Source organism: Mobula hypostoma, chromosome 2 (genome assembly GCF_963921235.1).
Source record: "Mobula hypostoma chromosome 2, sMobHyp1.1, whole genome shotgun sequence".
NCBI lineage: Eukaryota > Metazoa > Chordata > Chondrichthyes > Myliobatiformes > Myliobatidae > Mobula > Mobula hypostoma.
Genome location: NC_086098.1, coordinates 72,817,771 through 72,845,556, shown reverse-complemented (window position 1 = coordinate 72,845,556; position 27,786 = coordinate 72,817,771). Strand labels below are relative to the sequence as shown.

At 40.6% G+C, this 27,786-nt stretch overlaps 2 protein-coding genes across 2 annotated transcripts in view; one reads left to right on the top strand and one right to left on the bottom strand.

Annotated features, from left to right (window-relative positions):
• Positions 1–1,179: 1,179 nt before the first annotated feature.
• Positions 1,180–27,673, bottom strand: LOC134340985 (uncharacterized). The gene is made up of 3 exons (XM_063038644.1): positions 27,171–27,673; positions 26,593–26,728; positions 1,180–1,725 (listed from the first exon to the last, which is right to left on the bottom strand). The coding sequence occupies exons 1-3, from the start codon at positions 27,671–27,673 to the stop codon at positions 1,609–1,611; spliced, it is 756 nt and encodes a 251-aa protein (XP_062894714.1). The 3' UTR covers positions 1,180–1,608.
• LOC134340989 (testis development-related protein-like) overlaps positions 27,510–27,786 on the top strand; it is an 85,798-nt gene continuing 85,521 nt past the window's right edge. The window contains exon 1 of the mRNA XM_063038655.1: positions 27,510–27,786. Within this exon, the coding sequence (XP_062894725.1) occupies positions 27,715–27,786 (72 nt within the window). The 5' untranslated portion in view covers positions 27,510–27,714.

Genomic DNA, 27,786 nt, shown 5'->3' with positions numbered 1-27,786 from the left:
AACTGGCCCTCTTGTGCTAGCCATTTCAGCCCTGGGAAAAAGCCTCTGACTATCCACACGATCAATGACTCACATCATCTTATACACCTCTATCTGGTCACCTCTCATCCTCCATCGCTCCAAGGAAAAAAGGCCAAGTTCACTTAACCTACTCTCATAAGGCATGCTCCCCAATCCAGGCAATATCCTTGTAAATCTCCTCTGCACCCCTTCTATGGTTTCCACATCCTTCCTATAGTGAGGTGACCGGAACTGAGCACAGTACTCCAGGTGGGGTCTGACCAGGGTCCTATATAGCTGCAACATTAATTCTCGGATTCTAAACTCAGTCCCACGATTGATGAGGCCCAATGCACCGTATGCTTTCTTAACCATAGAGTCAACCTGTGCAGCTGCTTTGAGTGTCCTATGGACTTGGACCCCAAGATCCCTTTGATCCTCCACACTGCCAAGAGTCTTACCATTAATACTATATTCTGCCATCATATATGACCGACCAAAATGAACCAAATAACTAATCTTTAGATCTGCTCTTTTACATTCAGGACCCTTATCTCAGAATCAAATCTATGGGTAAATAACACTGGACAACAAAGATTTTGCTTCCTAAATACTTTTGGGTGTATCTTATGAATTTTGGACTACTGACTATGGAAGTTCCCTATTATGCACCATACTTTTTTTTAGAAATAGCCTATATTTGTTATTTCAATTCATAATTCAAGTCAATTAAAACATTACCAACAATCTACGCTGAAAATTTTCTACCTTGTCCAGGCATGCCTGTGTATGCAGGACAGGTTTCAGAAAGGCTATGAAAGCCTCACGCACACACTGTTCTATGCATTGCGTTTACACGTATATCGGTTTGTGATCACATTGATGCACATGCTTTGCGTGTACAGCATACTGTGTCTACTCACTATAATAAAGTAATTGTATTTTCAGGAGTATTTGTGACAGTAAAATGTCTCACTAATATTACAACAGCTGCAATACTTTCAAAGGTTCAAAGTTTCAAAGGTTGAATTTAATGTCAGAGAAATGCATACAATATACATCCTGAAATGCTTTTTCTTCAGAAACATCCATGAAAACAGAGAAGTGCCCCAAAGAATGAATGATAGTCAAACATGAGAACCCCAAAGTCCCTCCCCAGTTCTCCTCTCCTGCGCATTAAGTGGCAGCAAGCAACAATCCCCCCTCCCCCCAACAGCAAAAAAAGCACATCAGTACCGTCACCGAGCCCAAGCATGTGCTAAGCAATAGCAAAGATACAGACCAAAGTTACCCCAAAGGCTTTACATTTCATCTGACACTCGACAAACCACAGGCTCTCTCTTCCCCTGGCAAGGGAGAGGGAGGTGCCCCCCATTTTCACAGTGAACGGGAGATAGAACACAACCCGCTGGTTTATAATGTTAAAAGTCAGTTTCATCCCCTTTTTCAAGCTCTGTGTCAGAAGATTGCAAGGACCTCTGGTCTTCGGGCCCACAGCGAAAGATTTTCCAGCCTCCCTGATGACACACGAGTCTCCTGCCGTGACTCTGACCCTTGATCCGCCCATCCCCGGAGCCCCGAGATCTTAGGCTTTCACAATCAAGACTCTCAGGCCAAATTTGGCATATCAAATAGCGGCCACTTATGGAACCCCGAGAACAGGTCCCATTCCCGCAAAGAACCGAAGCTTGCGTGTAACTCCAGGTCAAGGTCTTCAAAAGAATCCTGAAAGGGAAAAATAAAGATATTAAAGGTAGAAATAGAGCTGTTTCTGAAGATGTAAGCAAAGGAGTCGCCATTAGGCACCATTATCCCTCCTAAGCTCCGCCTTCTGTTATATTTGTGGTGCGTATATGCTTAGGTCTCAAAGACGGAGCAGGACTCTGCTTATTAAGAAAGCTTAAGAGCTCTACTTTTGCTGTAAAATTGGTGGCCAAGAGAAAGCTTGGGCTATCACATTTATTGCACAACATGTACTGTCAACCTTAGAACTGGGCTCAGAGGTACTCGGAAGTCAATGCTGTTTGCTGTCACAATGATATGGTGAGAGCAGAAGGATCATGTGACAGACTGCTACTTGTGTCCGACCAGTGTGTCTAGTTTATCTGCTTAAAAACAAGAAATCCCTTGAATACCCCATCTCCCTTCAGCCATGAGATCTGTCCCGCATGACAATAGTCTTCCAGTACTGAAGCCACCAGAGACATGGAGTCTGGAGGAGGCAGATTAAGGTGCCATGACACACAAGCAAGGAGTGGAAAATGACACCGAGCCTGACAGAGATTTTGAACTATTTATATCAAGTGAGCCTCACCTGATAACTCAGTCTAAGTTAAATGACCTGGTCAGAGAATTAGTTTGTCAAAGGCTAAAGCAGGATTACTGTGTTCAAGAATACAAGGATGGAATCTGCTGTCACTGGGCACAAAAATTTCCATGAAGGATTTTGATATTTGAGACAGATGTTTCCCAGAATAATTGATGCCGAGATTAAGGAAGGCATTTTTGTTGATCCACAAATCAAACTGCTAATCAATGATGGGCAATTCAAAGAATTTCTAGTGGGACCAGAGAAAATCACATGGGAGGCATTCAAGGATGTTTTTGAAATTTTTCTTGGCAACTACAGAGCACCAATCTACGTTCAACTGGCTGACAACATGCTTCAAGCATACAGAACCATGAAGTGCAACATATCACTAAAGATTTATTTTCTGCATTCCCATTTAGACTTCTTCCCTGCAAATCCTGGTGCTGTCAGTGAAGAGCATGGTTAAAAGTTTCACCAGGACATTGCAGTCATGGAGAAATAATATCAGGGCAACTGGAATCCATAAACAAGAGAAACTCTGCAGATGCTGGAAATCAAAGTAATACACACAAAATGCTGGAGGAACTCAGTGGGCCAGAGAGCATTTATGGAAAAGAGTAAACAGTTGATGTTTGGGGCTGAGACACTTTATGAGTGTGTTTTGTTTGTATCACAACTAGAGTTCATCAGTGCTGGCTGGTTATTGTTGGATACTTAAGCAAGAAGCCTCAAACTCTGAATACAAATGAAAATCATCAACAAAACATTTATAGCTTAGTTGATCTATTGCAAAGTGCCAGCACCCTTGTGCAATTAAACACATTATATTCAATAAAAGTTAATTTCTTGTTTTTTCTAAATTCCTGAAATTATATTTCTGTTCAGCTTCAAGCAGTCAAACTACAAAAGATTTCTGAGGAAGCAACACTTTTGAAAAAAAAATTGCTGTCCAGTGTAATTGGTTGTAAACTACTATGGAAAAAATACTGTGTCACCAGGAAACATTTCTTTCATTATAGCAGTTAATCCTTTTTAGTTACAAAGTTCCAACCTCTGAAAATGGCAAATAAATCTAAAATTTACATTGAACAATGTAAATCATTGGAATTGGTTTATTAATTGTCACATACTGGAATACTATGAAAAGCTTCTCTGGCATATTGTTCAAACAGATCAGATTATTGCATAGTGTATTGAGTTAGTCTGATGTTAAACAATAACAATGAAGAATAAGCTGTAACAGCTACCGAAAAAGTACAGTGGAGGTGAACAATAAGGTGCAAAATCGTAGCAAGGCTGATTGTGAGGTCCACCTTACCATATTAGGGAACAATATGATAGTCTCTAAACAGTGTAGAAGTGAGATCCTTGAATCTAGTGGTACGTGACATCAGGCTTTTGTAACTTCTGCCCAATGAAAGAGTGGAGCAAAGAGAATGTCTGAGGTCCTTGATTATGCTGGCTGCTTTGCTGAGGAGGCAATAAGTATTCACAAGTCCATGGAAGGGAAACTGTTTTGGGGTTTTGCTGAGCTGTATCAACATCTCTCTGCAATTTCTTGTAATTGTGGGCAGGGTAGTTGCCATACCAAGCCATAATGCATTTAGGTAAAATGCTTTCTATGGTGCATTGATAGAAATTGTTTGTGGACATCTTTAAGATCCTGAGGAGATAGGAGTTTTGGTGAGCTTTTAGCCATGTTGTCTATGTGGTTGAAGTAGGACAGGTTATTGGTAACATTCACTCCTAGGAATTTGAAGTTCTCAAATCTCTCAAGTTCAGTATCATAGATGTAAGAACTTAAGACATAGAAGAAGAATTAGGCCATTCAGCCCATCAAGTCATTCTGTCATTCCAACATGGCTGATTTATTTTTCCTTTCAACTCTACTCTCTTATCTTCTCCCCATAAACTTTGACACCTGACTAATCAAGAACTTATCAATATCCACTTTAAACATCCACAGATTCACTACTCTCTGGCAAAAGAAGTTCCTCCTCACCTCTATTCGAAGTGGATATTCCTCTATTTTGAGGCTCCGCTCTCTGGACCTAGACTCACTCATTACAGGAAACATCCTCTCCACATCCACTCTATCAATGCACAATAGATTTTAATGAGAATAAAAGAACTTATAGTGGATTACAGGAGGAACGGAGACAGGCTCACCACAATCAACATCAATGGATCTGAAGGTGAGAAGGTGAGTAGCTTCAAGTTTCTCGGTATACACCTCACCAATGATCTCACCTGGACTGTACATACTGGCTGTGTTCCACCTCAGGTGACTGAAGAAGTTCAGCATGGGCCCCCAAATCCTCAAGACCACCTACAGGGGCACCATTGAGAGCATACTGACTGGCTGTATCACCACCTGGTACAGGAAATGCACTAACCTTGATCACTGGGCACTGCAGAGAGTGGTATGGACAGCTCGGCCCATCTGTGGATGTGAATTTCCCTCCACTGAGGGCTGAGGACCAAAAGGCTGTGGGACAGCTTCTTTCTACAATCCATTAGACTTTTAAATTCACAAGTCTGTACATTGCAACTGAGTCATAATGCAAAGATTTTTACTCCTCATGTTGTAGGATTGATATAAGATTTGAATAAATTCTAAATTCTAATTCTAATCTTCCTTGTAATATCCTGGGTTCTTATATTCTTTAGTTGTTTCATGAGTGTCACCTTGTCAAAGCTCTTCTGAAAATCCAAGAACACAACATTCACCAGTTCCCCTTTGACAGTCCTGCTTATTATTTCTTCAAAGAATTCCAATAGATTTCTCAGGCAAGATTTTCCTTTAAGAAAACCATTCTGACTCTGGCCTATTTTATCATGTGCTTCCAAGTACCCCTAAACCATATTCTTAACAGTCGACTCCAACATCTTCCTTACCATTGAGTTTGGCTAACTGGACTACAATTTCCTTTCTTCTCTCTCTCCTTTTTTGAAGAGTGGAGTGACATTTGTAATTTTCCATTCGTCTGAAGCCATGGCCATATCTATTGATTCTTGAAAGATCATTGTTAATGCCTCCATAATCTATTCAGCTGCCTCTTTAAGAACCCTGGGGTGTAGTCCACTGGGTCCAGGTGACTTACTTACCTTCAGATCTTTCAGTTTCCCAAGCACCATCTCTTCGTTATTAGCAACTGCACTCAATTCTGCCCCCTGACACTCTTGAACTTCTAGCATTCTACTAGTGTCTTCCACAATGAAGACTGATGTAAAATACTTATTCAGTTCGTCCTCCATTTCCTGTCCCCTGTTACTATCTCTCCAGCATCATTTTCTAGTGACCCAATATCTACTTTTGCCTCTTTTTTGCTCTTTATATATCTGAAAAGATCTTGGTATCATTTTTGATATTATTGGATAGCTTGCCTTCATATTTCATCTTTTCTCCCCTTAAGGTTTTTTATACAGTAGTTGCCTTCTGTTGGTTTTTTAAAAATCCACTAATTTTTGCTATATTATATGCTCTCTCTTTTACTTTTATGTTGGCTTTGACTTTAAGTTCTCTTGTCAGTCACAGACGAATCATTTAGCCTTTAGAATTCTTCATTTCTTTGGGATGTATCTATTTTGTGCCTTCCAAGTTGCTCCCAGAAACTCCAGTCATTGCTGCTCCGCCATCATCTCTGCTTATGTCCCCTTCTAATCAACTTTGGCCAGCTCTTCCCACGCGCCTCTCTAATCCCCTTTACTCCACTGTAGTACTGATACTCCTGACTTGACCTTATCCCTCTCAAATTGCATGGTGAATTCTATCATATTATGATCACTGTTTCCTAAGTGTTCCTTTACCTTAAGCTCCCTACTCATATCGGTTTCATTACACTGCACACAATCCAGAATTTCTGATCTCCAGTGGGCTCAACCACAAGTTGCTCTAAAAAGCCACCTCAGAGACATTCTTTCTCTTGGGATACAGCATCAACTTGATTTTCCCAATCTCCCTGCAAATTGAAATCCCCCATGACTATTGTAATATTACCCTTATTAAATGCCTTTTCAATCTTCTGATGTAATTTGTATCCCACGTCCTGGCTACTGTTTGGAGGTCTATATGTAGCTCCTATCAGGGGCTTTTTACCCTTGCAGTTTCTTAACTGTACCCATAAGGACGCTACATCTATGTCACTTCTTTCTAAGGATTTGCTTCAAATTTTAGCAAGAGCAACCCCAACCCCTCTGCCTACCTGCCTGTCCTTTTGATACAATGTCTATCCTTGAATGTTAAACTCCCAACTATTATCTTCTTTCGGCTATGACTCAGTGATGCCATACTTCATACCTTCCAACCTCTAACTGCGCTACAAAGTCATCCACCTTATTCTGTAAACTGCATGCATTGAAGTCTAGCACCTTCAGTCCTGTATTCACCAGCCTTTTTGATTCTGCACCCATGTTACATTTCAACTCATCCCACTGAAAGTAATTTTGCACTATCATCTGCCTGTCATGCTTCACAATCTCACTACACATTGCATTGACTTGTTTACCAATTGCTTCATCCTCAGCCCTATAACTCTGATTGCCATCCCCCGGGATATTATTATAACAATGAATGTAAACATATTCACTGTTTCCTTTGATGTTCTTTATTCTCTCATTACTGTACTATGCATATTCAGTTTATTAAGACCTGAGTGAAAAATTATTCAAGCAGATTGATTTTCTAGTAACAGCCCTGGAAATTGCTTCTGTAATTCCATTGATCAAATGTCTGTTATCACAAGGGATGCTGATAAATTATATCAAAGGCTTCATATTGATTTTTTTTCAATTTATGGCTTTTGTTGTCCATTATTAATGTTCTCACTTTTTAGATTTAGTACTGCAATGGACTGGATTTTTATTTTTCTTCCCGGTTAATGGACATAAGATACCTTCCTTTAGGGTCCAACAGACGCAAAGCCCGTACTTAACTTTTTATTATTAAGTTTCGCTAGATTTGAGGAATTTTTGTTTGTAAAAGTCTTATATAAATGTGGCTCCATGATTTTGATACATACAGAGCCCATAAAAAGTAATACCCCTCCCTTGGAAGTTTTCATATTTTATTGTTTTACAATATTGAATCACAGTTAATTTAATTTGGCTTTTTTTTGACATTGATCAAGAGAAAGTGAAAACAGTGAAAACAGATCTTTACAAGGTGATCTAAATTAATTACAAACATAAGACACAAAATAACTGATTGCATAAGCATTTACACCCTTCAAATTCAGTAGATTAACCTTTGGCAGCAATTACAGCTTTGAGCCTGTGTGGATCGGTCTCTATCAGCTTTGCACATCTGGACACTGCCATTTTTCCCTATTCTTCTTTACAAAATTGCTAAGGCTCTCAGATTGCATGGGGATTATGAGTGAACAGCCCTTTTCAACTTGAGCCACAAACTCTCAAATGGATTGAGATCTGGACTCTGACTTGGCCACCCCAGGACATTAACTTTGTTGTTTTTAAGCCATTCCTATGTAGCTTTGGCTTCATGCTTAGTGTCATTGTCTTGCTGGAAAACAAATCTTCTCCCAAGTCGCAGATCTCTTGCAGACTGCATCAGGATTTCCCTGTATTTTGCTACATTCATTTTGTGCTCTGTCTTCGCAGGCCTTCCAGGGCCTGCTGCAGTGAAGCACCCCCACAGCATGATTCAGCCACCATCATGCTTCATAGTAGGGATGGTGTGTTTTTGATGATGTGCAGTGTTTGGCTTACACCAAACATAGATTTTAGTCTGATGACCAAAAGTTCAATTTTAGTTTCACCAGACCATAGCACCTCCTTCCAGCTGACCACAGAGTCTCCCACATGCCATCTGGCAAACTCCAGCTGAGACTTTGTGAGAGTTTTTTCTCAAACAATGGCTTTCTCTTTTCCACTCTCCCATAAAGCTGTGACTGGTGAAGCACCCAGGCAACAGTTGTTGTACACACAGTTTCTACCATCTCAGCCATTGAAGCCTGTAACTCTTCTAGAGTAGTCATAGGTCTCTCGGTGGCCTCCCTCACTAGTCCCCTTCTTGCACGGTCACTCAGTTTTTGAGGATAGCCTGTTCACGGCAGATTTACATCTGTGCCATATTCTTTCCATTTCTTAATGATAGACTTCACTCTACTCCAAAGGATATTCAGTGACTTCAAAATTTTCTTAAATCCATCTCCTGACTTGTGCTTTTCAATAACCTTTTCACAGAGTTGGTTGGAGTGTTCTTTTCTCTTCATGGTGTAGTTTTTGCCAGGATACTGACTCACCAGCAGTTGGACTTCCCAGATACAGGTGTATTTTTGTTAGAGTCAATTGAAACACCTTGACTGCAGACAGGAGATCTCCATTTAAGTAATTATGTGATTTCTTAAACTCATTGGCTGCACTGGTGATGATTTGGTGTGTCATTTTACTTATGTAATCAATTATTTTGTGCTTTATATTTGTAATTAATTTCAATCACTCTGTAGAGATCAGTTTTCACTTTGACACAAAAGAATCTTTTTCTGTTGATCAGTGTCAAAAAAGTCAAATTAAATCCACTATGATTCAATGTTGTAAAATAATAAAACACAAAAACTTTCAAGGGAGGTGAACAGGCACTGTATCAAACAAAAAATCTATTACTTAACTATGGGCAAGATATTGGAAGTCTTGAATTTGTGCCTTGAAGATCTACAATTATAAGCCAGATGACTGCAGCCAATAAGCTGAAAATCAGTGGCGGGGAAGTTACTAGAGGGGATCCTGTGAGGCAGGTCTGTCATCCACTGGGGCACTAAGTACAACAACTGGAATCTATTACAACTGTACAAGATATTGCTGACACCATACTTGAAATATTGTGTGCCGGTCTGTTTGCCTGGCTAGAGGACTTTTGTTATTAGCAGAATGGGTGCAGAGAAGGTTCATAATAATTTTACTGAGATTCGAGGGCTTGAGTTAGAAAGAGAAACAGGATATGCCGGGCTTATTTCCCTGGAGTGTTGGAGGCTAAGGGGAGACCTTATAGAAATTTTTGAGAAGCATAGATAATGTGAATAGTCATGGCAAAGTAACAGTTATAAGGTGACAGTTAGAAGGTGCAGATTTAAAGGTGAGAGCGGAAAAATTGAAAGTGGACATTCCTGGCAAAATCTTACATACAGAGCATGGTGCATATGTGGAATGAACTTCAGAATAAGTGGTAGAGGTTGGAAAAATTACAATGTTTAAAAGACATTTGGATGTACTCACGGACGGGAACAGTGAAAAGTGTTATAGGCCAAATGCAGACAAATGGGTCTAACTTAGCATCAAATAGCTTGGCCAAATGCCAGAAATTTGAGAGTTTTGGGGGCAGAAATTATTGTAGTTGCTACTGCTTGGGAAACTGGGAGAAGTGAAGGTAGGTAAGTCACCAGGACCAGATGGACTACACCCCACAGTTCTGAAAGAGGTAGCTGAAGGGATTGTCGGGAGATCTTACAAGAATCACTAGATGATGGAATGGTTCTGGAGGACTGGAAAATTGCAAATACCATTCTTTCAGAAGGGAAGAAGGCAAAAGACAGGAAATTATAGGTGAGTTAGTCTGACTTTGGTGGTTGGTAAAATGTCGGTGTCTATTATTAATGTTGAGTTTTCAGGTCATTTAAGGCACATGATAATATAGGCTAAAGTCAGCATGGTCTCCATTAGGGGAAATATTGCCTGACAAATCTATTGGAATTCTTTGAGAAAATAACGGGCAAGATAGACAAAGGAATGTTAGTGGATGTTGTTTAGTTGGATTTTCAGAAGTCCTTCGACAAGGTTCCGCACATGAGGCTGCTAAACAAGATAAGGACCCATAATATTACATGAAAGATACTAACATCGAAAGAAGATAATTGAATTACTGACAGGAGGCAAAGAGTGGGTATAAAGGTTGGTTGCCAGTGGCTAGTATCGCTCCATAAAGGTCGGTATTGGGATCAATTCATTTTACGCTATATGTCTAAGGGTTTGCAGATAGAATTGATGACTTAGTGGCCAAGCTTGCAGATGATTCAAAGATAGGTGGAGAGGCAGTTAATATTGATGAAGCTGGGAGTCTGCAGAAGGACTTAAACACATTGGGAAAATGGGCACAGGATTGGCAGATGGAATACAGTATTGTTAAGTGTATTGTCATGCACTTTGGTGGAAGGAATAATGGCATAGACTATTTTTTAAATGAAGAGACCTCGCACTGGATTCCCTAAATGTTAACTTGCAGTTTGAGTCAGTGGTAAAGAAGGCAAATGCAATGTTAACATTCATTTCATGAGGACTACAATATAAGAGTAAGGATGTGCTCAGGCTTTATAAAGTATTGGTCGGACTACATTTGGAGCATTGTAAGAAGTTTTGGGCCACTAATCTAAGAAAAGATGTGTTGGCATTGGAGAGGAGGTTCATGAGAATTATTCTGGCAATGAATGGGTTAATGAACATGGAGTGTTTGATAGCTCTGGGACTGTACTCACTGGCATTTAGACGAATGAGGGTTGATCTCATTGAAACTTTTCAAATATTGAAAGGCCTAGATAGAGTGGATGTGGAGAAGGTGTTTCCTACAGTGGGTGAGACTAGGGCCAGAAGGCACGGCCTAAGAACAAAGGGATGTCCATTTAGAACAGAGATGAGGAGGAAATTTTTAGCTGAAGTGTGATGATTCTGTGGTATTCATTGCCACAGGCTACTGTGGAGGCCAAGCCATTGGGTATATTTAAAGCAGAAGTTCTTGATTAGTAATGGTGTCAAAAGTTATATGGGGAAGACAAGAGAATGAAGTTGAGAGGGATAATAAATCATCCATGATGGAATAGCAGAACAAACTTAATGGGCTGAATGGTTTAATTCAGCTCATAAGCCTTATGGTTGAGTGAAAAGTGGACTCATGGGCAGAGGTTGGAATCTGATAAGGAAGGTGATGACAGGAATACGTGCCAAACACAGGGAATTGGTACTAGCTTCGATAGGAATCTGGGTTGACGTGGACCAGTTGGGCTAAAGGGGCTGTTTCTGTGCTGTATGTCCCTGACTCCGTGATGAGAGGAATCAGATAAGGTAAGGATAATGGGCAGATGAAGAAAGTTGAAGGATAGTGTGATAGGCAGATGAAATGGGGGGGTGAGTTGGAAAATGAAAGTGGGTGGGGTGGAGCATGAGGGAGATAAGGAAACAAAAGGAGAGAGAGAAGAGCACAGTGAGTGTTGGGTTACCTGTAAGTAAAAAATTCCATGCTTGGACCATTGGGTTATAGACTACCGAGACTAACCTGAGATGCTACACTTTTCAGTTTGTGTTGTCTTCACCATGGTAAGGGAGAAGGCTGAGGACTGATTTTTTTTTCTAGAAATGTGAAGGAAACTATAATGTCACAGTACTGTGAGCTCAAAATGGTGATTGTGAACAGAACATAGTATCCCACAAAATAGAAATCTTGTCTCGCCATTGTAGAGGAGGTCATGTCAAAAGAAATGAATAGGATATTCAAGATTGGAGAATGGGCATCTGAATCTTTGTCTGATGTGGATGGGCTTTCTGGGTTTGTGGATGGCAGGAAGGCACGAGATGTATGTTAAGTGTTGCATTTCCCATAGTTATAGGTGAAAGTGCCAGGGAATAAGGAGGGGTGGGGGGCAGTAAGGATAAGAGAACTGGGGAGTCATGGAGAGGTGATCCCTGCGAAAGTAAAAGGTGGAGTGGTGGAACCTCTGAGTAGTGGTGGGCTTTTGTTGCATTTGGTAGAAACATTGAAGGAAGATGTGCCATATGCAAAAACTGATAGGGTAAAAGGTGAGTAACAAGGGAAATTTAGAGTTGTGGGTGGGGCAGGAGTATGGGAAATAGAAATGTGTCAATCATCAACCTTTATCACCTTCATTACAAACTTCTACCCTGACCCCAAATGAATTTGGACCAATCTGCTGTCTCTCTCCCTCCCTTTGGATGAAAGTGTAGATGGCAGGATTGGTAAGTTTGCAGAGTTGGGACATCATGTTATAGTTGTTCAGCTTGACCACAGTATTTTATGCATTTTTTTTGTCACACTCCTGGAAAGATGTCATTAAGCTCAAACAAGATTCAGAGGCATGTTGCCAAATTTGCAGGACTTCAGTTATAAGACAACATTAGATACACTGGGACTGTTTTCCCTGTAGCAAGGGAGGCCAAAGGACACATAAAGGGGATGTATAATATTATAAGATGCAAAGATAGCATAGATTGCTGGAGTCTGTTCCTCATGATATACTGTATGTTCCTATCCGCTAGTTGCTTGATTGACTAGTACCAATATGGTTCTAATGAAACTTGAACAACTTCCTCTTTCCCCAGAACATTAATTGAATCCCATTTCACCCTCACTAATTTACAAACTATGCAGTCAACTCTCAGGTCTTCATTACTAGTTTCTACATGGAAACAATTTTCTCTTGATGGGTGCAAACAGCGGCATCATAGAAAAGGAAAGGAGTTGAATACCCTTGCAAAAGAATGCTCAGATTCCCAGATTTCAATTTTGAAGTTTCAAAATTGAAGCTGCCATCAGTTTGAAGAATTTCTTCACTGTTGGAATTATCTTCTATCCTTGCTTGGACCAAGGCTATCTGTGTAGCCATATGAACCTGTGAAACTTAATTGAGCATGTATAAAAAGATTACTGGTGAGAAAGAGTCACCTGTTAGTGCCATTGATGACACCTTCCACCAGTATGTTGATAATTAGGAATAGATGGATGGAATTATGCAATATTTTTGCAATTGACAATATTGGAATTAGGATAATTTTGTGATTTATTGATTGAGTACCAGTTGTAGCAAAGAAATTCTTCCCTTTTCTCACCAGAAATAAAAGTAAGTAGAACCATTAATTCATCATCCTTTTCTAATATTTAACTCTCTTCAACAAATCGTCAGATAGATTTAAGTACTTTCTCTGGTGTATGTTTCATATGAATACCATTCTATAAGCTCCTTCACCTGTGATTTAGCTACTAAACTTGGAGGAATCATTTCTACTGACAGGAGAAGGGGAAAAGGCAGGTTATTGGTGCCTTAAAACCAGTTACTTTTGGCAGATGGAGCTCATTAGCCATAGTTGGCAGCTCATCCAGGAGAAGGAAAATGCTGATCTCATATCTCCACTGACTTGCAACAATACTCACTCGTAGGAAAGGCTTCAGGAGTAAACTCCAAGGAAAAATCCGGAGCTGGAGTCCTGAAGGCAATCCCCCGTTGAGCTGAAGTCTGACTGGACACTCCTGCAATGCCGCCGGTACCAAACTGTATTGGTCTCTTCCATTCCTTTGTATTCATCAGCTGCATGGAGAGGGGGAGCCTGCTGTATAGGCAACAGCATTCTCTCCATATCATACTGTCCAGGCTTTCAAACTAGCTTGCATATCACATAGACGGTTAGGACGCAATATCCAATCTCAGCGCCAACCAACGGAGAGCCTCGTATTCTAGGAAGTGAAAATGTTTTTACAATTTCTTAATCTTGGTGAGATTTAGAAAGTTTGTATTTTCATTCTGAATTTTTTTTTAAATTGCTTCCTTCAGGTTTTCTTTGCAGCTGTTCTGTAGGTGATAGGCCAAGGTCAGGAGAACAACTTTCCATCTTGAATGGTTTTGATATGCGTAACTAACTTGTAATTTTACATGGTATATGGACTTCTTGAACACAAAATATTTGTAGGTCAAATATGATGACAGAATATATAATTAATGGTAAGACTCTTGGCAGTGTGGAGGATCAGAGGGCTCTTGGGGTCCGAGTCCATAGGACACTGAAAGCTGCTGTGCAGGTTGACTCTGTGGTTAAGAAGGCATACGGTGCATTGGCCTTCAACAATCATTTAGGAGCTGCGAGGTAATGTTGCAGCTCTATAGGACCCTGGTCAGACCCCACTTGGAATACTGTGCTCAGATCTGGTCGCCTCACTATAGGAAGGATGTGGAAACCATAGAAAGGGTTTAGAGGAGATTTACAAGGATGTTGCCCGGATTGGGGAGCATGCCTTATGAGAATAGGTTGAGTGAACCCGGCCTTTTTCCCTTGGAGTGACGGAGCATGAGAGGTGTCCTGACAGAGGTGTATAAGATGATGAGAGGCATTGATCATGTGGATAGTCAGATGCTGCTTCCTAGGGCTGAAATAGCTAGCACAAGAGGGCACAGTTTTAAGGTGCTTGGAAGTAGGTACAGAGGAGATGTCAGGTGCAAGTTTTTTACGTAGAGAGTGGTGAGGGCGTGGAATGGGCTGCCAGTGACGGTGGTGGAGGCCGATACAATAGGGTCTCTTACAGACATCCCACCCCGCAAAAACTCAATTCAGGGAGGTAGCATCATCAATTTGTGGGAGACTCCCGGAACTTCCGGGAGAGGTGAGATGTCTGCAATACAGTAGCTCCTTAGCAGCTAGCCAGCTAGTTTAAATAACGTTAGCTATGCTAATGAATGAATGACACCTGATAAACTCACCTCAACATGTCTTTTACAGTCTTAACCCACCATGGGCAATAGAATAGTCACTGTTGCAAACAGTGCAGCGAGCAACACTATCATAATTTTTGACCCCTATTAGGCAGGGGTACACTTTAGGGTAGTCTGGGGTGATGTACGTTTTATATTTTCTTTTTTTGGAACACTCTCCCATGGTGTGCTCTCTCTCTCGCGCGCGCTCGGTCTCACGCTCTCTCTCTCTCTTTCGTGCTCTCTCTCTCGTTCTCTCTCTCGCGCTCTCAAAAAAATTGATTTCCGGGATATTGTATATAATTTGTGGGGATCAGGGAGTCACTATTAATATGTGGGAGGCTCCTGGAACTTCCGGGAGAGGTGGGATGTCTGCTTTTAAGAGACTCCTGGACAGGTACATGAAGCTCAGAAAAATAGAGGGCTATGAGTAACCCAAGGTAATTTCTAAGATAAGGACATGTTTGGCACAGCTTTGTGGGCCGAAGGACCTGTATTGTGCTGTAGGGTTTCTATGTTTCTATGTTTCTAAAATGTGTATTCTATTTCAGCTGAAAACTTGTATTCCTAAATTCTTTGCACAATGTAACCATCTCTAAAGACTTAACACTAATCTCCAGAAAAAAAATCCTCAAATAATTCATTGTGTTCTCTCTGATGGTGTAACAGCTTATTTCATCACATGATGTGATAAAACTCATAAATGACAATGCATTTAGTTTTACCCGGTTTTTGTGTCTGTACCTGTTCTATTTCTGTACATAAGTTGTCTACCAAGTACTCCACCCTTAGCTCTCAGCTTTGATTAAAATAGGGAAAAGCATAAATAATATCTCAAGAGCATAGATGAGTGATAATTCTGTTTCTGTTGATAGAGAAAATCCATAGTCATCTCAGAATGTCTCAGAAGTAAGTTGCATGTTTTACATCGGCAATCCTTGAAATGCAAGAATTTCCTGTATTTGCATAACTAAGACAGTGTTTGGAAAGTTTAATGAGTGTTATGGAGTGTTCTGGCTTTGGCTCAACGGGCTTAGGCAGTGACAGTCCTGGGCAAGCACAGATATAGGCTCTAAGTAGGTTTTGTTTTCTGCTGATACATAGCTAGCGAGCTGCAAATGGGTTCAGAGTTAGTGCTATGTTCCTTGTGTAAGATGTCGAAGCTTTGGATGACCTCCAGTCTCCCTGATAATTACATTTGCATGAAGCACACTGGGCTGCACCTCCTTGGAGACCGTGTTAAGGAACTGGAGCTCGACGACCTTCAGCTCACACAGGAGAATGAGGAAGTGATAAGTAGGAGCTACAGGGAGGAGGTGGGGGGAGGGGAAATGGCTTTCCAGGGAGAAGCTGCAGCAAGCAGGTTTCTGCACTGAGTCTGGATCTGTGGCTCAGAAGAGAAGGGGGAAGGGGTGAGCTGTAATGGTAGGGGATTTGTTGTTTAGGGGAAGAGAAAGTTTGTTGCCTCCTGGGTACCAGGGTCGGGGGCACCTTGAATCAAGTCCACAGCATTCTTAAATGGGAAGGTGAGCAGCAAGAGATTCATGGTCCATATCGGTACCAATGCCATGGGTCGTATGGATGATGAACTATTGCAAAGAGAACGCAGGGAGTTGAGTGCTAAGTTAAAAGACAGGACCTCCAGGGTTGTGATCTCAGGATTGCTATCCACTGATGAGTCTTTGGATGTGAGGTAATGCAGCAGCAAGATCCATGGACCTGATACAGATTACAGAGAAGGAGGTGTTTGCAGTCTTGAAGCAAATTGGATAAATCCCCAGGGCCTGACAAAGTGTTCCCTTGAACCCTATGGGAGGCAAATGCAGAAATTGCAGGGGCTCTAGCAGAGTTATTTAAATTTCATTTGCTGCAGGTGAGGTACTGGAGGATTGGAAGATATTTAATGTTGTTCCATTGTTTAAGGAAGGTTTTAAGAATAAGCCAGGAAATTTTAGGCTGGTGAGCCTGACATTAGTAGTGGGAAAGTTATTGGAAGATAGTCTAAGGGACTGGATATATAACTATTTTGACAGACAGGGACTGATTAGGGATAGTCAAAATGGTTTTGTGCATAGTAAGTCATGTCTAGCCAATCTTATAGAGTTTCTTGAGGAAGTTACCAGGAACGTTGATAAAGGCAAGGCAGTGGGTGTTGTCTACATATACTTTAGAAAGGTCTTTTGAAAGGCCCCACATGGGAAGTTGGTGAAGAAGGTTCAGTCGCTTGGCGTTCAAGTTGAGGTAGTAAATTGGATTAGAAACTGGCTTTGCAGGAGAAGCGAAAGAATGATGGAAGATGGTTGCTTCTTTGACTGGAGGACAGTGACTAGTGGTGTGCCGCAGGGATCGGTCTTGGATCCAGTGGGATCTGAACCAGCTGGAAATATGGGCTAAAAAATGGCAGATGAAATTTAATGCCAACAAGTGTGAGGTGTTGTACTCGGAGGAACAACCAAGGTAGATCTTACACAAACAGTAAGGCATAAAGCAGTGTGATAGATCAGAGAGATTTGGAAATATAGATGCATAATTCTTAGAAAGTGGCATCACAGGTTGATAGGGTTACAACAAAAGTTTTTGGTGCATTGCCCTTCATAAATTAATGTATTGAGTACAGAAATCAGGATTTTATGTTAAAATTGTGTAAGATGTTGGTGTGGCCTAATTTGGAATATTGTGCACAGTTTTGGTAGCCTATCTGCAGGAAAGATGTAAATGAGATTAAAACAGTGAAGAGAAAATTTACAAGGATGTTGCCAGGATTTGAAGTCATGAATTATAGGGAAAGGTTCAATAGGTTAAATCTTTATTCCCTAGAATATAAAAAATTGAAAAGCGATTTGATAGAGGTATACAAAATTATGAGGGGTATAGATAGGGTAAAGATAAGCAGACTTTTTCCACTGAGGTTAGGTGAGACTACAAACAGATGTCATGAGTTAAGGGTGAAAGGTGAAATGTTTAAGGGGAACATGGGGGAGAATATCTTTACTAGGAGGATGGCGAGAGTGTGGAATGTGTTGCCAGCACACGTGGTGGATGCATGGTTGATTTCAATGATTAAGAGAAGTTTGGATAGGTACATGGTAGAGAGGACTATGGTCCAGGTGCAGGTTGATGGGACTAAGCAGATTAATGCTTCTGCATAGATTAGATGGGCCAAAGAGCTTGCTTCTGTGCTGTACTGTTCCATGAAGCTAAGACTTAATATTTGCTTCAACCAGCCCATCTATACACTATTGTTTTGGATCCCTCCTCTTTAAACCCTCCCAAGTAGCATGAGCAAATCTCCCAGCAGCATATTTTTCTCTCTCCGGTTCATCTTGCACAGCTCCTTCCTGCCCTGGAATAGATCCCAATAATCCATGTACCTGATGCCTTCTTCAGCAGCTTCATAGCCATTCATTTAGCTCAACTATCTTTCTATTTCCTGCCTCATTAGCTTTTTGCATGGGGAGTAATCCGGAGAATGCAACCTTAGAGATCTTGTTTCATAACTACCTAACTCAGTAACTTCCCTTTGAAGGGGGACATCTCCCTTCCTGCTTGTGATATTGGTACCAATATGGACACAACCTTTGCCTTTCAGAGTGATCTGTGCCTACTCAGAAACATCCTTGAACCTAACACCACAGAGACAACGTAATACCTAGAAATCTTGCTTGTGGCCATAGAAACACCTGTCTGTGCCCTGACTATAAAGGTTCTTTATATCTTTGCACTCCTTGATTTTACCTTAAACTAATTTATTGAAGAGCCAGTTATGGTGCTACTTATCTGACTGTTGCTGCTATTTTCTTTCAAGAGAGAGTCTCCATCGAGAGTACATGAAACTGGTACACTTGTTTGAGAGAAAATCAGATGTGGCTACCTCTCCTGTTGGTTACCCATTTATCTGACAGATCCTTTGGTGTGACAAGCTTTCTGAAGTCACTATGTATGTCACTCTCTGTCTCCTGTATCATCCTCAGTGTGTCCAACTACCACCCCAACTGAGTTAATTCCTACAAATGTCATCAGCTGGACATTCTTCTTTCAAATATAGTCATCAGGGACACTTGTCTGCTTCCCGGTCTCCCATATCTGACACTCCGCTGACTGCCTTGTTTGGATCCACAGGCTCTAACCTCTTGGACAGGCTTTTTATGTGGAACCTTGTGAAAGACCTTGCTGACATTCATGTAACCACACTTGCCCACTGGTTTGGAAGATGTTAGAATCAATTATTAAGGATGAGGTGACACAGTACAAGACAGGACAAAGTCAGTATGATTTCCTTAAGGGAAAATCCTTCTTGATGAACCTGTTGGAATTCTTTGAGGAGATTACAAGTAGGGTAGATAAAGGGGATGTAGTAGATGTTGTATATTTGGACTTTCAGATGGCCTTTGACAAGGTGCCACAGATGAGGCTGTTTACCAAGTTAAGAGCCCATGGTATTACAGGAAAATTACTAACGTGGATAGATTGGAAAGATCCTTGTCTGGTTGGCTCCCAGTGCCTAGTGGTGCTCCGCAGGGATTGGAGTTGGGACCACTTCTTTTTATGCTGTATATAAATGATTTAGATGATGGAATAAATGGCTTTGTTGCCAAGTTTGCTAATGATATGAAGATTGGTGGAGGGACAGGTAGTTTTGAGGAAACAGGTAGGATGCAGAAGGACTTAGACAGATTAGGAGAATGGGCAAGAAAGTGGCAAATGAAATATAATGTTGGAAAATGCATGGTCATGTACTTTGGTAGTAGAAATAAATGTGCCGACTATTTCCTAAATGGGGAGGAAAACCAAAAATCTGGGATGCAAAGGGACTTAGGAGTCTTTGTGCAGAACACCCTAAAGGTTAACTTACAGGTTGAGTTGGAGATGAGGAAGGCAAATGCAATGTTAGCAATCATTTCAAGAGGTCTAGAAGACAAGACCAGGGACATGATGCTGAGGCTTTTTAAGGCACTGGCGAGACCTCACCTTGAATATTGTGAGCAGTTTTGGGCTCCTCATCTTAGAAGAGATGAGCTGACATTGGAGAGGGTTCAGAGGAGGTTCACAAGGATGATTCCAGGAATGAAAGGGTTATCATACAAGGAAATTTTGATGGCTTTGGGTCTGTACTCACTGGAATTTAGCAGGATGGCGGGGGGGAATCTCATTGAAATTTTTCTAATGTTGAAAGGCCTAGACAGAGTAGATGTGGAAAGGGGCTTCCCATGGTGGGAAAGTCTAGGACAAGAGGGCACAGCCACAGGATAGAGGGGCGTCTATTCAAAACAGAGATGCAGAGAAATTTCTTTAGCCAGAGAGTGGTGGATTTGTGGACCTTGTTGCCACATGCAGCTGTGGCAGCCAGGTCGTTGGGGGTACTAAAGGCAGAGATTGATAGGTTCTTGATCGGACATGGCATTGAATGTTACAGGGAAAAAGGCTGAGATCTGGGGTTGAGGAGGAGAAAAAAAAAGGATCAGCCATGATTGAATGGCGGAGCAGACTCAATGGGCCAAATGGCCTAATTCTGCTCCTATGTCTTATGATCTCATTAATACATTCTGCTACCTTCCTAAAAAAACTCAGTTAAATTAGTCAGACAGGATCTCTGATCAATGAAGCAATTCTGACTATAACTGATCAATTATTGCCTTTCCAGGTATAGACTAGTATTGTCCCTCAGGGCTTTTACTGTTATTTTTTCTACTACTTAAGTCAGAATCACTGGCTTGTAATCACTTACTTGAATAAAGATGCCATATTGATGTATTAGCTTGCTGCCCAGTGCAAATGGGCAGAGGTAACCAAATAGGACAGTACCATATATATCACAGCCGGACATGGTTATAGCTTGAGGAAATACAATACCTTTACAAGGATAGAGACAATAACCCTCCTAAATTATAAGTTTCTTTGAATGCCAATCTTGATTACTTGTCTTATTTATCAGCACTCTCCTATGATCACTGAAGCTATTCATTGCACATCATGCTGCTCCTATTAAAGCGTGTCACATCTGCTCATACTTTATTATTATTTCCTTCAAAGTCTCTTCACACTAGTATGCTTTCTCCTCTATTGATCTCTTTCAACTTCCTTCCTTCACTTACTTCTTTCTGGAAGTTCAATAACAGGGAGCAGACAATCATGGTGGGAGGGATATGTTTCAGACATATGTTGTCTTAACTTGAAATGAGGAACAAGAATATTATGAGCAAGGAGTGGGTCAGCAGTGTGTTGTCTGTTGGTTTGGTGGACAATTACTGCACAGCTTCCAACCTTCTTTCCTTTATTGCTTGAAGTACATTCAGTGGCCACTTTATTAAGTTCAAGTTGAAGTTTTAGTCATTCAACTGTATACTCGTACAGCCAAATGAGACAACGTCCCTCCGAACCAAGTTGAACAACACACTACATATATCTCAGATGCACAACACATAAAGTAACATGACAACAAATAAGTTAACAAATAATAGTGTATGTACAACGCATGTTTAAAAGTAAACATTTTAATGCTACTGCCGCTTCAAACTTGATAAGACCTGGGTGGCGGCAGGGGCCCTGGCTATGCAGTGCTCCTGATAAGTGCAATCCTACTGTTAATGTCTTTTTCCTATCTCAACAGATTCCCTTCTACCCCATTCAGCTTCCATTTTCTTCTGCATAAATAAGGCTAATTTATCCAGCTTCTATTAAAGAATATTTTCCAATTAACCAACAGTCCACAAGTTTTATAATGTATTACATTGTATTCTTCCATGGTGTAAGTTATAAAAGGAAAAGTATTCTTTCATTGTTGTCAATTTATTAGTTGTTCACTTTTACTTTCATGCTGTGATCCAGCTACACTCAGTGGCCACCTCATTAGACGATAAGACCATAAGACGTAGGAGCATAATTAGACCATTTGGGCCACCAAGTCTGTTCCACCATTCAATCATGGTTGATCCTTTCTCCCCCACGCCAGGTAGATAATCTCTGAAAAGTATTAATAATGTCTTGGGTCACCCTTCTTGTAAAGAGACTGTCCATAAGAAGGCAATGGCAAACCACTTCTGAGGAAAAATTTGCCAAGAGCAATCATGATTGGATAGTATAGTCCAATCTTTGAGCTCAGGAATAAGAAAGTACATTTATCACTAGCTATATTATCTCACTAGAGGAGTCTTCCAGTACGTTCTCTCTGAGTGCTATGGTGACATTTACCCTGATCACTAGTGCTTGTCCCCAGTTTTTTGATTTTTTTTTCTACTGAGTCTGAAACATCTGAATCATGTAACACTGAGCTGCCAGTCCTGCACTTTTCTAAATGTCTCTTAAATGGCTCTACTGTTTCTGCCTGTACCGCCACCCCAGGTGACACAACCTAGGCACTTACCACTATCTGTGTAAAAACTTGCTCCTCACTTCTCCTTTAGAATTATCCCCTCTCACCTTAAATGCACAATTCTGATATAATATGTTTAAAATCTTGGAATAAGATATTGCTGTCTACTCTACCTATTTCTCTCATAATCTTATAAACCTCTCTCAGATCTCCCCTCAGCCACTGGAACTCCAGAGAAAGCAACACAGGTTTATCCAAATTTTCATTATAGAACATGCCTTCTAATCCAGGCAGCATCCTAGTAAACCCCTTCTACACCCTGTTCAAAACCTCAACATACTTCCTATATTGGGGCATCCAAAACCATATGCAATATCCAGATGTGACCTAGAGTTGTATAAAGCTGTAACATAATTTCCTGGCTTTTGAACTCAATGCCTCGATTAATAAAGGCAAGCATGCCATATGCCTTCTTAACCACCCTATCAACCTGTGTAGCCACTTTCAGGGAGCTTTGAACTTGGACCCGAGATCCCGCTGCTCATCAACACTATTAAGTATCTTGCATTTAACAGTGTACTGTCTCTTTGCTTTTGACCAGCCAAGTTGCAATCTTTAACATTTGGCCAGATTAAAGTCTATCTGCCATTTCTCCACCCATATCTGCAACTGATGTACTGTATATCCCATTGTATTCTTTCCCAGTCTTCTATGATATCCAAACAAGTTTCTGTAATGGCAACAACAAAATCCCATGCAATAATCTGGGCCCTAAATTGTCTGCTTTATCTGTGATAGTCCTTGTATTAAAGTAAACACACTTCAGACCACTGTGCTCATTAGCTTGACCATGCCTGCCAATCTTTTCAGCCTTATTGACGTAACTTGAATTGTTTTCTCCAGAACGTTGGAGGCTAAAAAGTGACCTGATAGGAATGTATATAATTTCAAGAGGTATAGGTAGGGTCGATAGAGTATTTCTTGGGATTAAACTGTCAAATAATTGAGGGCATAGGTTTGAGGTGAAAAGATGAAAATTTGAAGGAAATTTGCATTGTAAGATTTTACATGGAGCATGGTAGATGCCTTGAATGTGCTGTCAAGAGATGTGGTAGAAACAGACAAACTAGCAAACTTTAACAAACATTTAGATAGACACATGAACAGGCACAGCACTGAGGAATTATGAATTACATGCAAACTCACGTCAGTTTAAATTGGCATCATGGCCAGCACAGACATCAAGGGCCATGTGACCAGTTCTTATGCTGTGCTGCTCCATGTTCTCTGATCTATAAACTACTCCAGAACTAGCAAATATTTGATTTATACAGTGCCTATAAAAATATTCACCCCCACCTCTCGGAAGTTTTCATATTTTATTGTTTTACAACATTGAATCACAGTGGATTTAATTTGGCTTTTTTGACACTAATCTACAGAAAAAGGCACTTCTGTGTCAAAGTGAAAACAGATCTCTACAGAGTGATCAAAATTAATGAGAAATATAAAACACAAAATTATTGATTGGATAAGCATTTGTCCCCCTTTGATATGACACACCAAATCAACACTGATGCAACCAATTAGTTTTAGAAGTTACATAAATGAATAAAATGGAGATCTGGTTTTGGAGACCTATGTGCAGTCAAGGTGGTTCAATTGATTGTCGTAAAAATACACCCGCATCTGGAAAGTCGAACTGCTGGTGAGCTAGTATTCTGGCAAAAACTACACCATGAAGAGAAAAGAACACTCCAAGCAACTCTGGAAAAATGTTATTGAAAAGCACAAGTCAAGAGATGGATACAAGAAATTTCCAAGTCACAGAATATTCCTTGGAGTGCAGTTCAGTCAGTCATGAAGCAATGGAAAGAATACGGCAGAGCTGTAAATCTGTGGAACAGGCCATCTTCAAAAACTGAATGACTGTGCAAGAAGGAGACTGGTGAGGGAGGTCACCAAGAGACCTATGATAATTGCGGAGGAGTTACAAACTTCAGTGGCTGAGATGGGAGAGACTGCGCATACAACAATCGTTGCCTGGGTGCTTCTCCAGTCACAGCTTTATGGGAGAGTGGCAAAGAGAAAGCCACTGTTTGAAAAAAAACACACACACAAACTCATCTAGAGTTTGCCAGGAGGCATGTAGGAGACTCTAAAGTCAGTTGGAAGAAGGCTTTATGTTCTGATGGAACCAAAATTAAGCTTTTTGGCCATCGGACTGATCACTATGTTTGGCATAAGCCAAGCACTGCACATCATCAAAAGCACACCATCCCTACTCTGAAGCATAGTGGTGCTGCATGCTGCATGATGCTGTGGGAATGTTTCACTGCAGCAAGCCCTGGAGGTCTTTGTGAAGGTAGAGGGTAAAATGACCATGACAAAGGTAAATGACCTGGAATGGCCAAGTCAGAGGTCAGACCTCAATTCAATTGAGTATTTGTGGCTGCACTCGAAAAGGGTTCTTCACTCATGATCCTCATGCAATCTGAGAGAGCTTGAGCAGTTTTGTAAAGAATAATGCAGAAAAATCTCAGTGCCCAGATGTGCAAAGCTGATAGAGACCTATCCACACAGACTCAAGGCTGCACTTGCTGCCAAAGGTGCATCTACTAAATACTGACGTGCAGAGGCTAAATACATATGCATTCAGTTATTTTATCTTTTATATTTGTAATTAATTTAGATCACTTTGTAGTAATATGTTTTCACTTTGACATGAAAGAGTTTTTTTCTGTTTAAAGCCAAATTATATCCATTGTGATACAATGGTGTAAAACAATAAAACATGAAAACTTTCAAGGGGAAGAATACTTTTTATAGGGTCTGTGACTATCTTGAGATGCTTTTATGTAGTTAAGGCAAAAAGATGTATTGACAAAATGATGGTGAAAGGCAAGAGGGAATAGTAATAGGTCAAATAAACTGAAACAGAAAAATGAAAGCAGAAGATTTGCTCTGGTGAAATGTCTTTGACTGTAAGTTTTTTTACTGTTTATTCTTCACTCCACAGATACTCTCTTCTGAGTTTTTTCAGTGTTTTTTGTTGCATCCTTCATATTTCCATCTGTTTCTGCTGAGCAACTGTGAACGAGAATAGTGGATTATTACCTGAATTGCTGAACTCAGTGCTATGTATGGAATGTGTTTAGGTGAAAGATGAGGCATTGTGCCTTAGTTTTACATTATACTTCACGGTAGGATGTAGGAAAAGCTGTTGACAGTGAGGTAACTTCAGTAGTGAATGTTGAACTCAGATGTTCTTTAAAGTGGTCACCAAATCTGTCTTGGCTGTTCCAATGTAGAGTCAAACAAATTGTGAGCAGTAAATGCAAAATACCAGTTGCTGTTTCATAATCTCTCTTTTACCCAAAAAATATATTTCTGGCCCGTGTTTTGAGAAGAAAGGAGGCATATATTGTATTTTTCTTTGTGTTTGCATGGGAAAGTGTTGTCTAGTAGGAATGTGTGTGCGGGGATGATGCAGGAATCCACCAATTGTGTTTGTTCTCTTTGGAGTAGAAGGTATATTTGAAGGTGACATCATGCTGGAGGTGCTAGAAATGGTGTTTGAATGCCTGAATGAGAACTGGGCATATGGGGACTTCAGCATTTTTCTAGGAAGAAAGGAACAGTGGGTCTATAGAACTGTAAAAGATGGAGACCAGAGATCTGAGGGTCCTCTCAACCATAATGGAGGTGGGATCTTCAATTAAGATGTCCTGGTTCTTCTGACAGCCATTCCTCAGCTTCTAGCTTGTTAGAGCAGTTAAGAGATGGGCAATGAATTCTGACAACATTAGCTTTTCTAAAATAAAATGCTTGGGTGATAGCTTAAAAAATGTACTTAACCTCACAAACTTTTGAAATTTCTAAAAAGATTGACTTCCAACCTGCTGTTTCAACATAATTCATTCGGGTGCATCAGAAATACAAATCCAATACATATACTCTAACTCATCTTTTCATGAATAATGCCGATTACTCACACAATAGAAGATGCTTTAGATTATTGATAATATTAGGTCATGCGCTATTTCTTCTGGAATGTTCACATATTATTCAAATATTTCAGTTATTCAAATATTTTAGTTATCCAACATTGCACGGAATAGAACTATAGCACTTTCCAGTCCATTAATAGTTATTATATTTAGCTAATGTAGAAATCAGTATGAAACTACATTGACAGGAAAACAGTTCAATTGACAGATGTACTAACTTTGAGACACAGCTTGTGAGAACCACTGGCAAGATAATGGGACTTTTATTCAATTTTGGTTCAGCTGAATTCCAGTTCTTTCATTAGTTTGGCAGCAAAACAACAGAATAAATGCTTGAGTCAATTTCACAATTGGATTTTCAAAAAATAATCAATTTTTAAAAAGTAAACAGATTTACTTATTGTGCCATAAAAGTTTTGAGTCCAATTGCTTTTTTGGTCTGTGGGTATAATTAATTCGCAAAAATGTCTGGGTGAAACAAACCTGCCCTACGTTCTTTGGATAAACAGGTACACTCTGATCATCTGATTCATCGCTATGGTTCTCCGATCTTATCTTCATCCTGCTCGGATATCCTGAAGCTGCTAACTGTATGCCCAACCCATCTTCTGAACGGCTGCTGTGGAAAAGATCAAGATTAGTTATATAACAGTCTCCAACACCACCAGCAGTTATAATTCTCCTCCCCTTTTTTTCCAGCAAACACGGTATCAAAACAAGTGTTATGGAGGAACTCTGGCCTGAGCATATCACTGAAAAAGATCAGGTAGTGAGCACAAGTAGTCGAAGTTAACAAGCATAATACATTCTTGCTCTTTCGGAGATTCCAACGAAACAAAAGAACGTCACAGGTGTTTTTAGTCTGCAACTTTAATGTGCCACTTCCAAACAATAATATTTTGTTTTGGGCTAGTTCACCGCTAAGGAGTACTGCTTTTTCTACTTTAGCTGGTCATCTCGTTTTAAATTTGGCAAATTCTTTAATAATTAAAAAGAATACCCGTGGCTACCAGGACAAAAGACAAAATAATAAAAGTTCGCTTTAACTTCAGTTAAAATACCCGTTGCTAACAGTATTTGCTGAATCAGTCCCCACGGTTAGTGAAAGTGCGAGGAAGACGAAAGGTAAGAAAGGAGGGACGAGAAGAGAGTGGAGAGTTAAAAAAAAGCTGGGGGGGGGAGCGTGAGAAAAGGGGAGGCAGCGGAAGGAAAGGAGAGGATGGGAGAGGGGAAACTCTGCTATTTCCAGATTTTCCCTTTGATTTCTCTCCCACCCCCTCAGGAGCCTGGAGGCTGCAAGCTGGCAGCAAAGATCGCCCTTGATCTTGCGGCGATTGGTCGAACTAATCCTCCTAAACACTGTCATCGGTGAATCACGTGACGGATAGGCAGAGTGCTGGGGAGCAGCGTTGAACTGCTGGCTCCTGGCTGGCGGGTTTCTGTCTGTCGGAGTCTCGGAAGGTGCTGCCCGTCCTCCTGTATTTTGTTTTGGGAGTTTGAACTCGATGTAGCCTCCGGTGTGCAGGAGAGGAAGAGGGAACGAGAAAAAGCCCACGCGCCCCATTACTCAGCAGTCTGCTTCTCCTCCAAAGGATCTGCCCAATAATGTGGAAAATTAAGCACAGAGGACTAAAGGATTCTTACTGCGAGGACGACAAACCACAGGAGGTATCGAAG

Coding starts and splice junctions, on each gene's coding strand:
- LOC134340985 (XM_063038644.1), bottom strand. CDS start 27,673: ATGGGGCGCGTGGGCTTTTTCTCGTTCCCTCTTCCTCTCCTGCACACC. Junction 26,729..27,170: donor GCAAATACTGTTAGCAACGG/GTATTTTAACTG, acceptor TCTTTTCCACAG/CAGCCGTTCAGAAGATGGGT. Junction 1,726..26,592: donor ATCCAAAGAACGTAGGGCAG/GTTTGTTTCACC, acceptor TTTCCCTTTCAG/GATTCTTTTGAAGACCTTGA.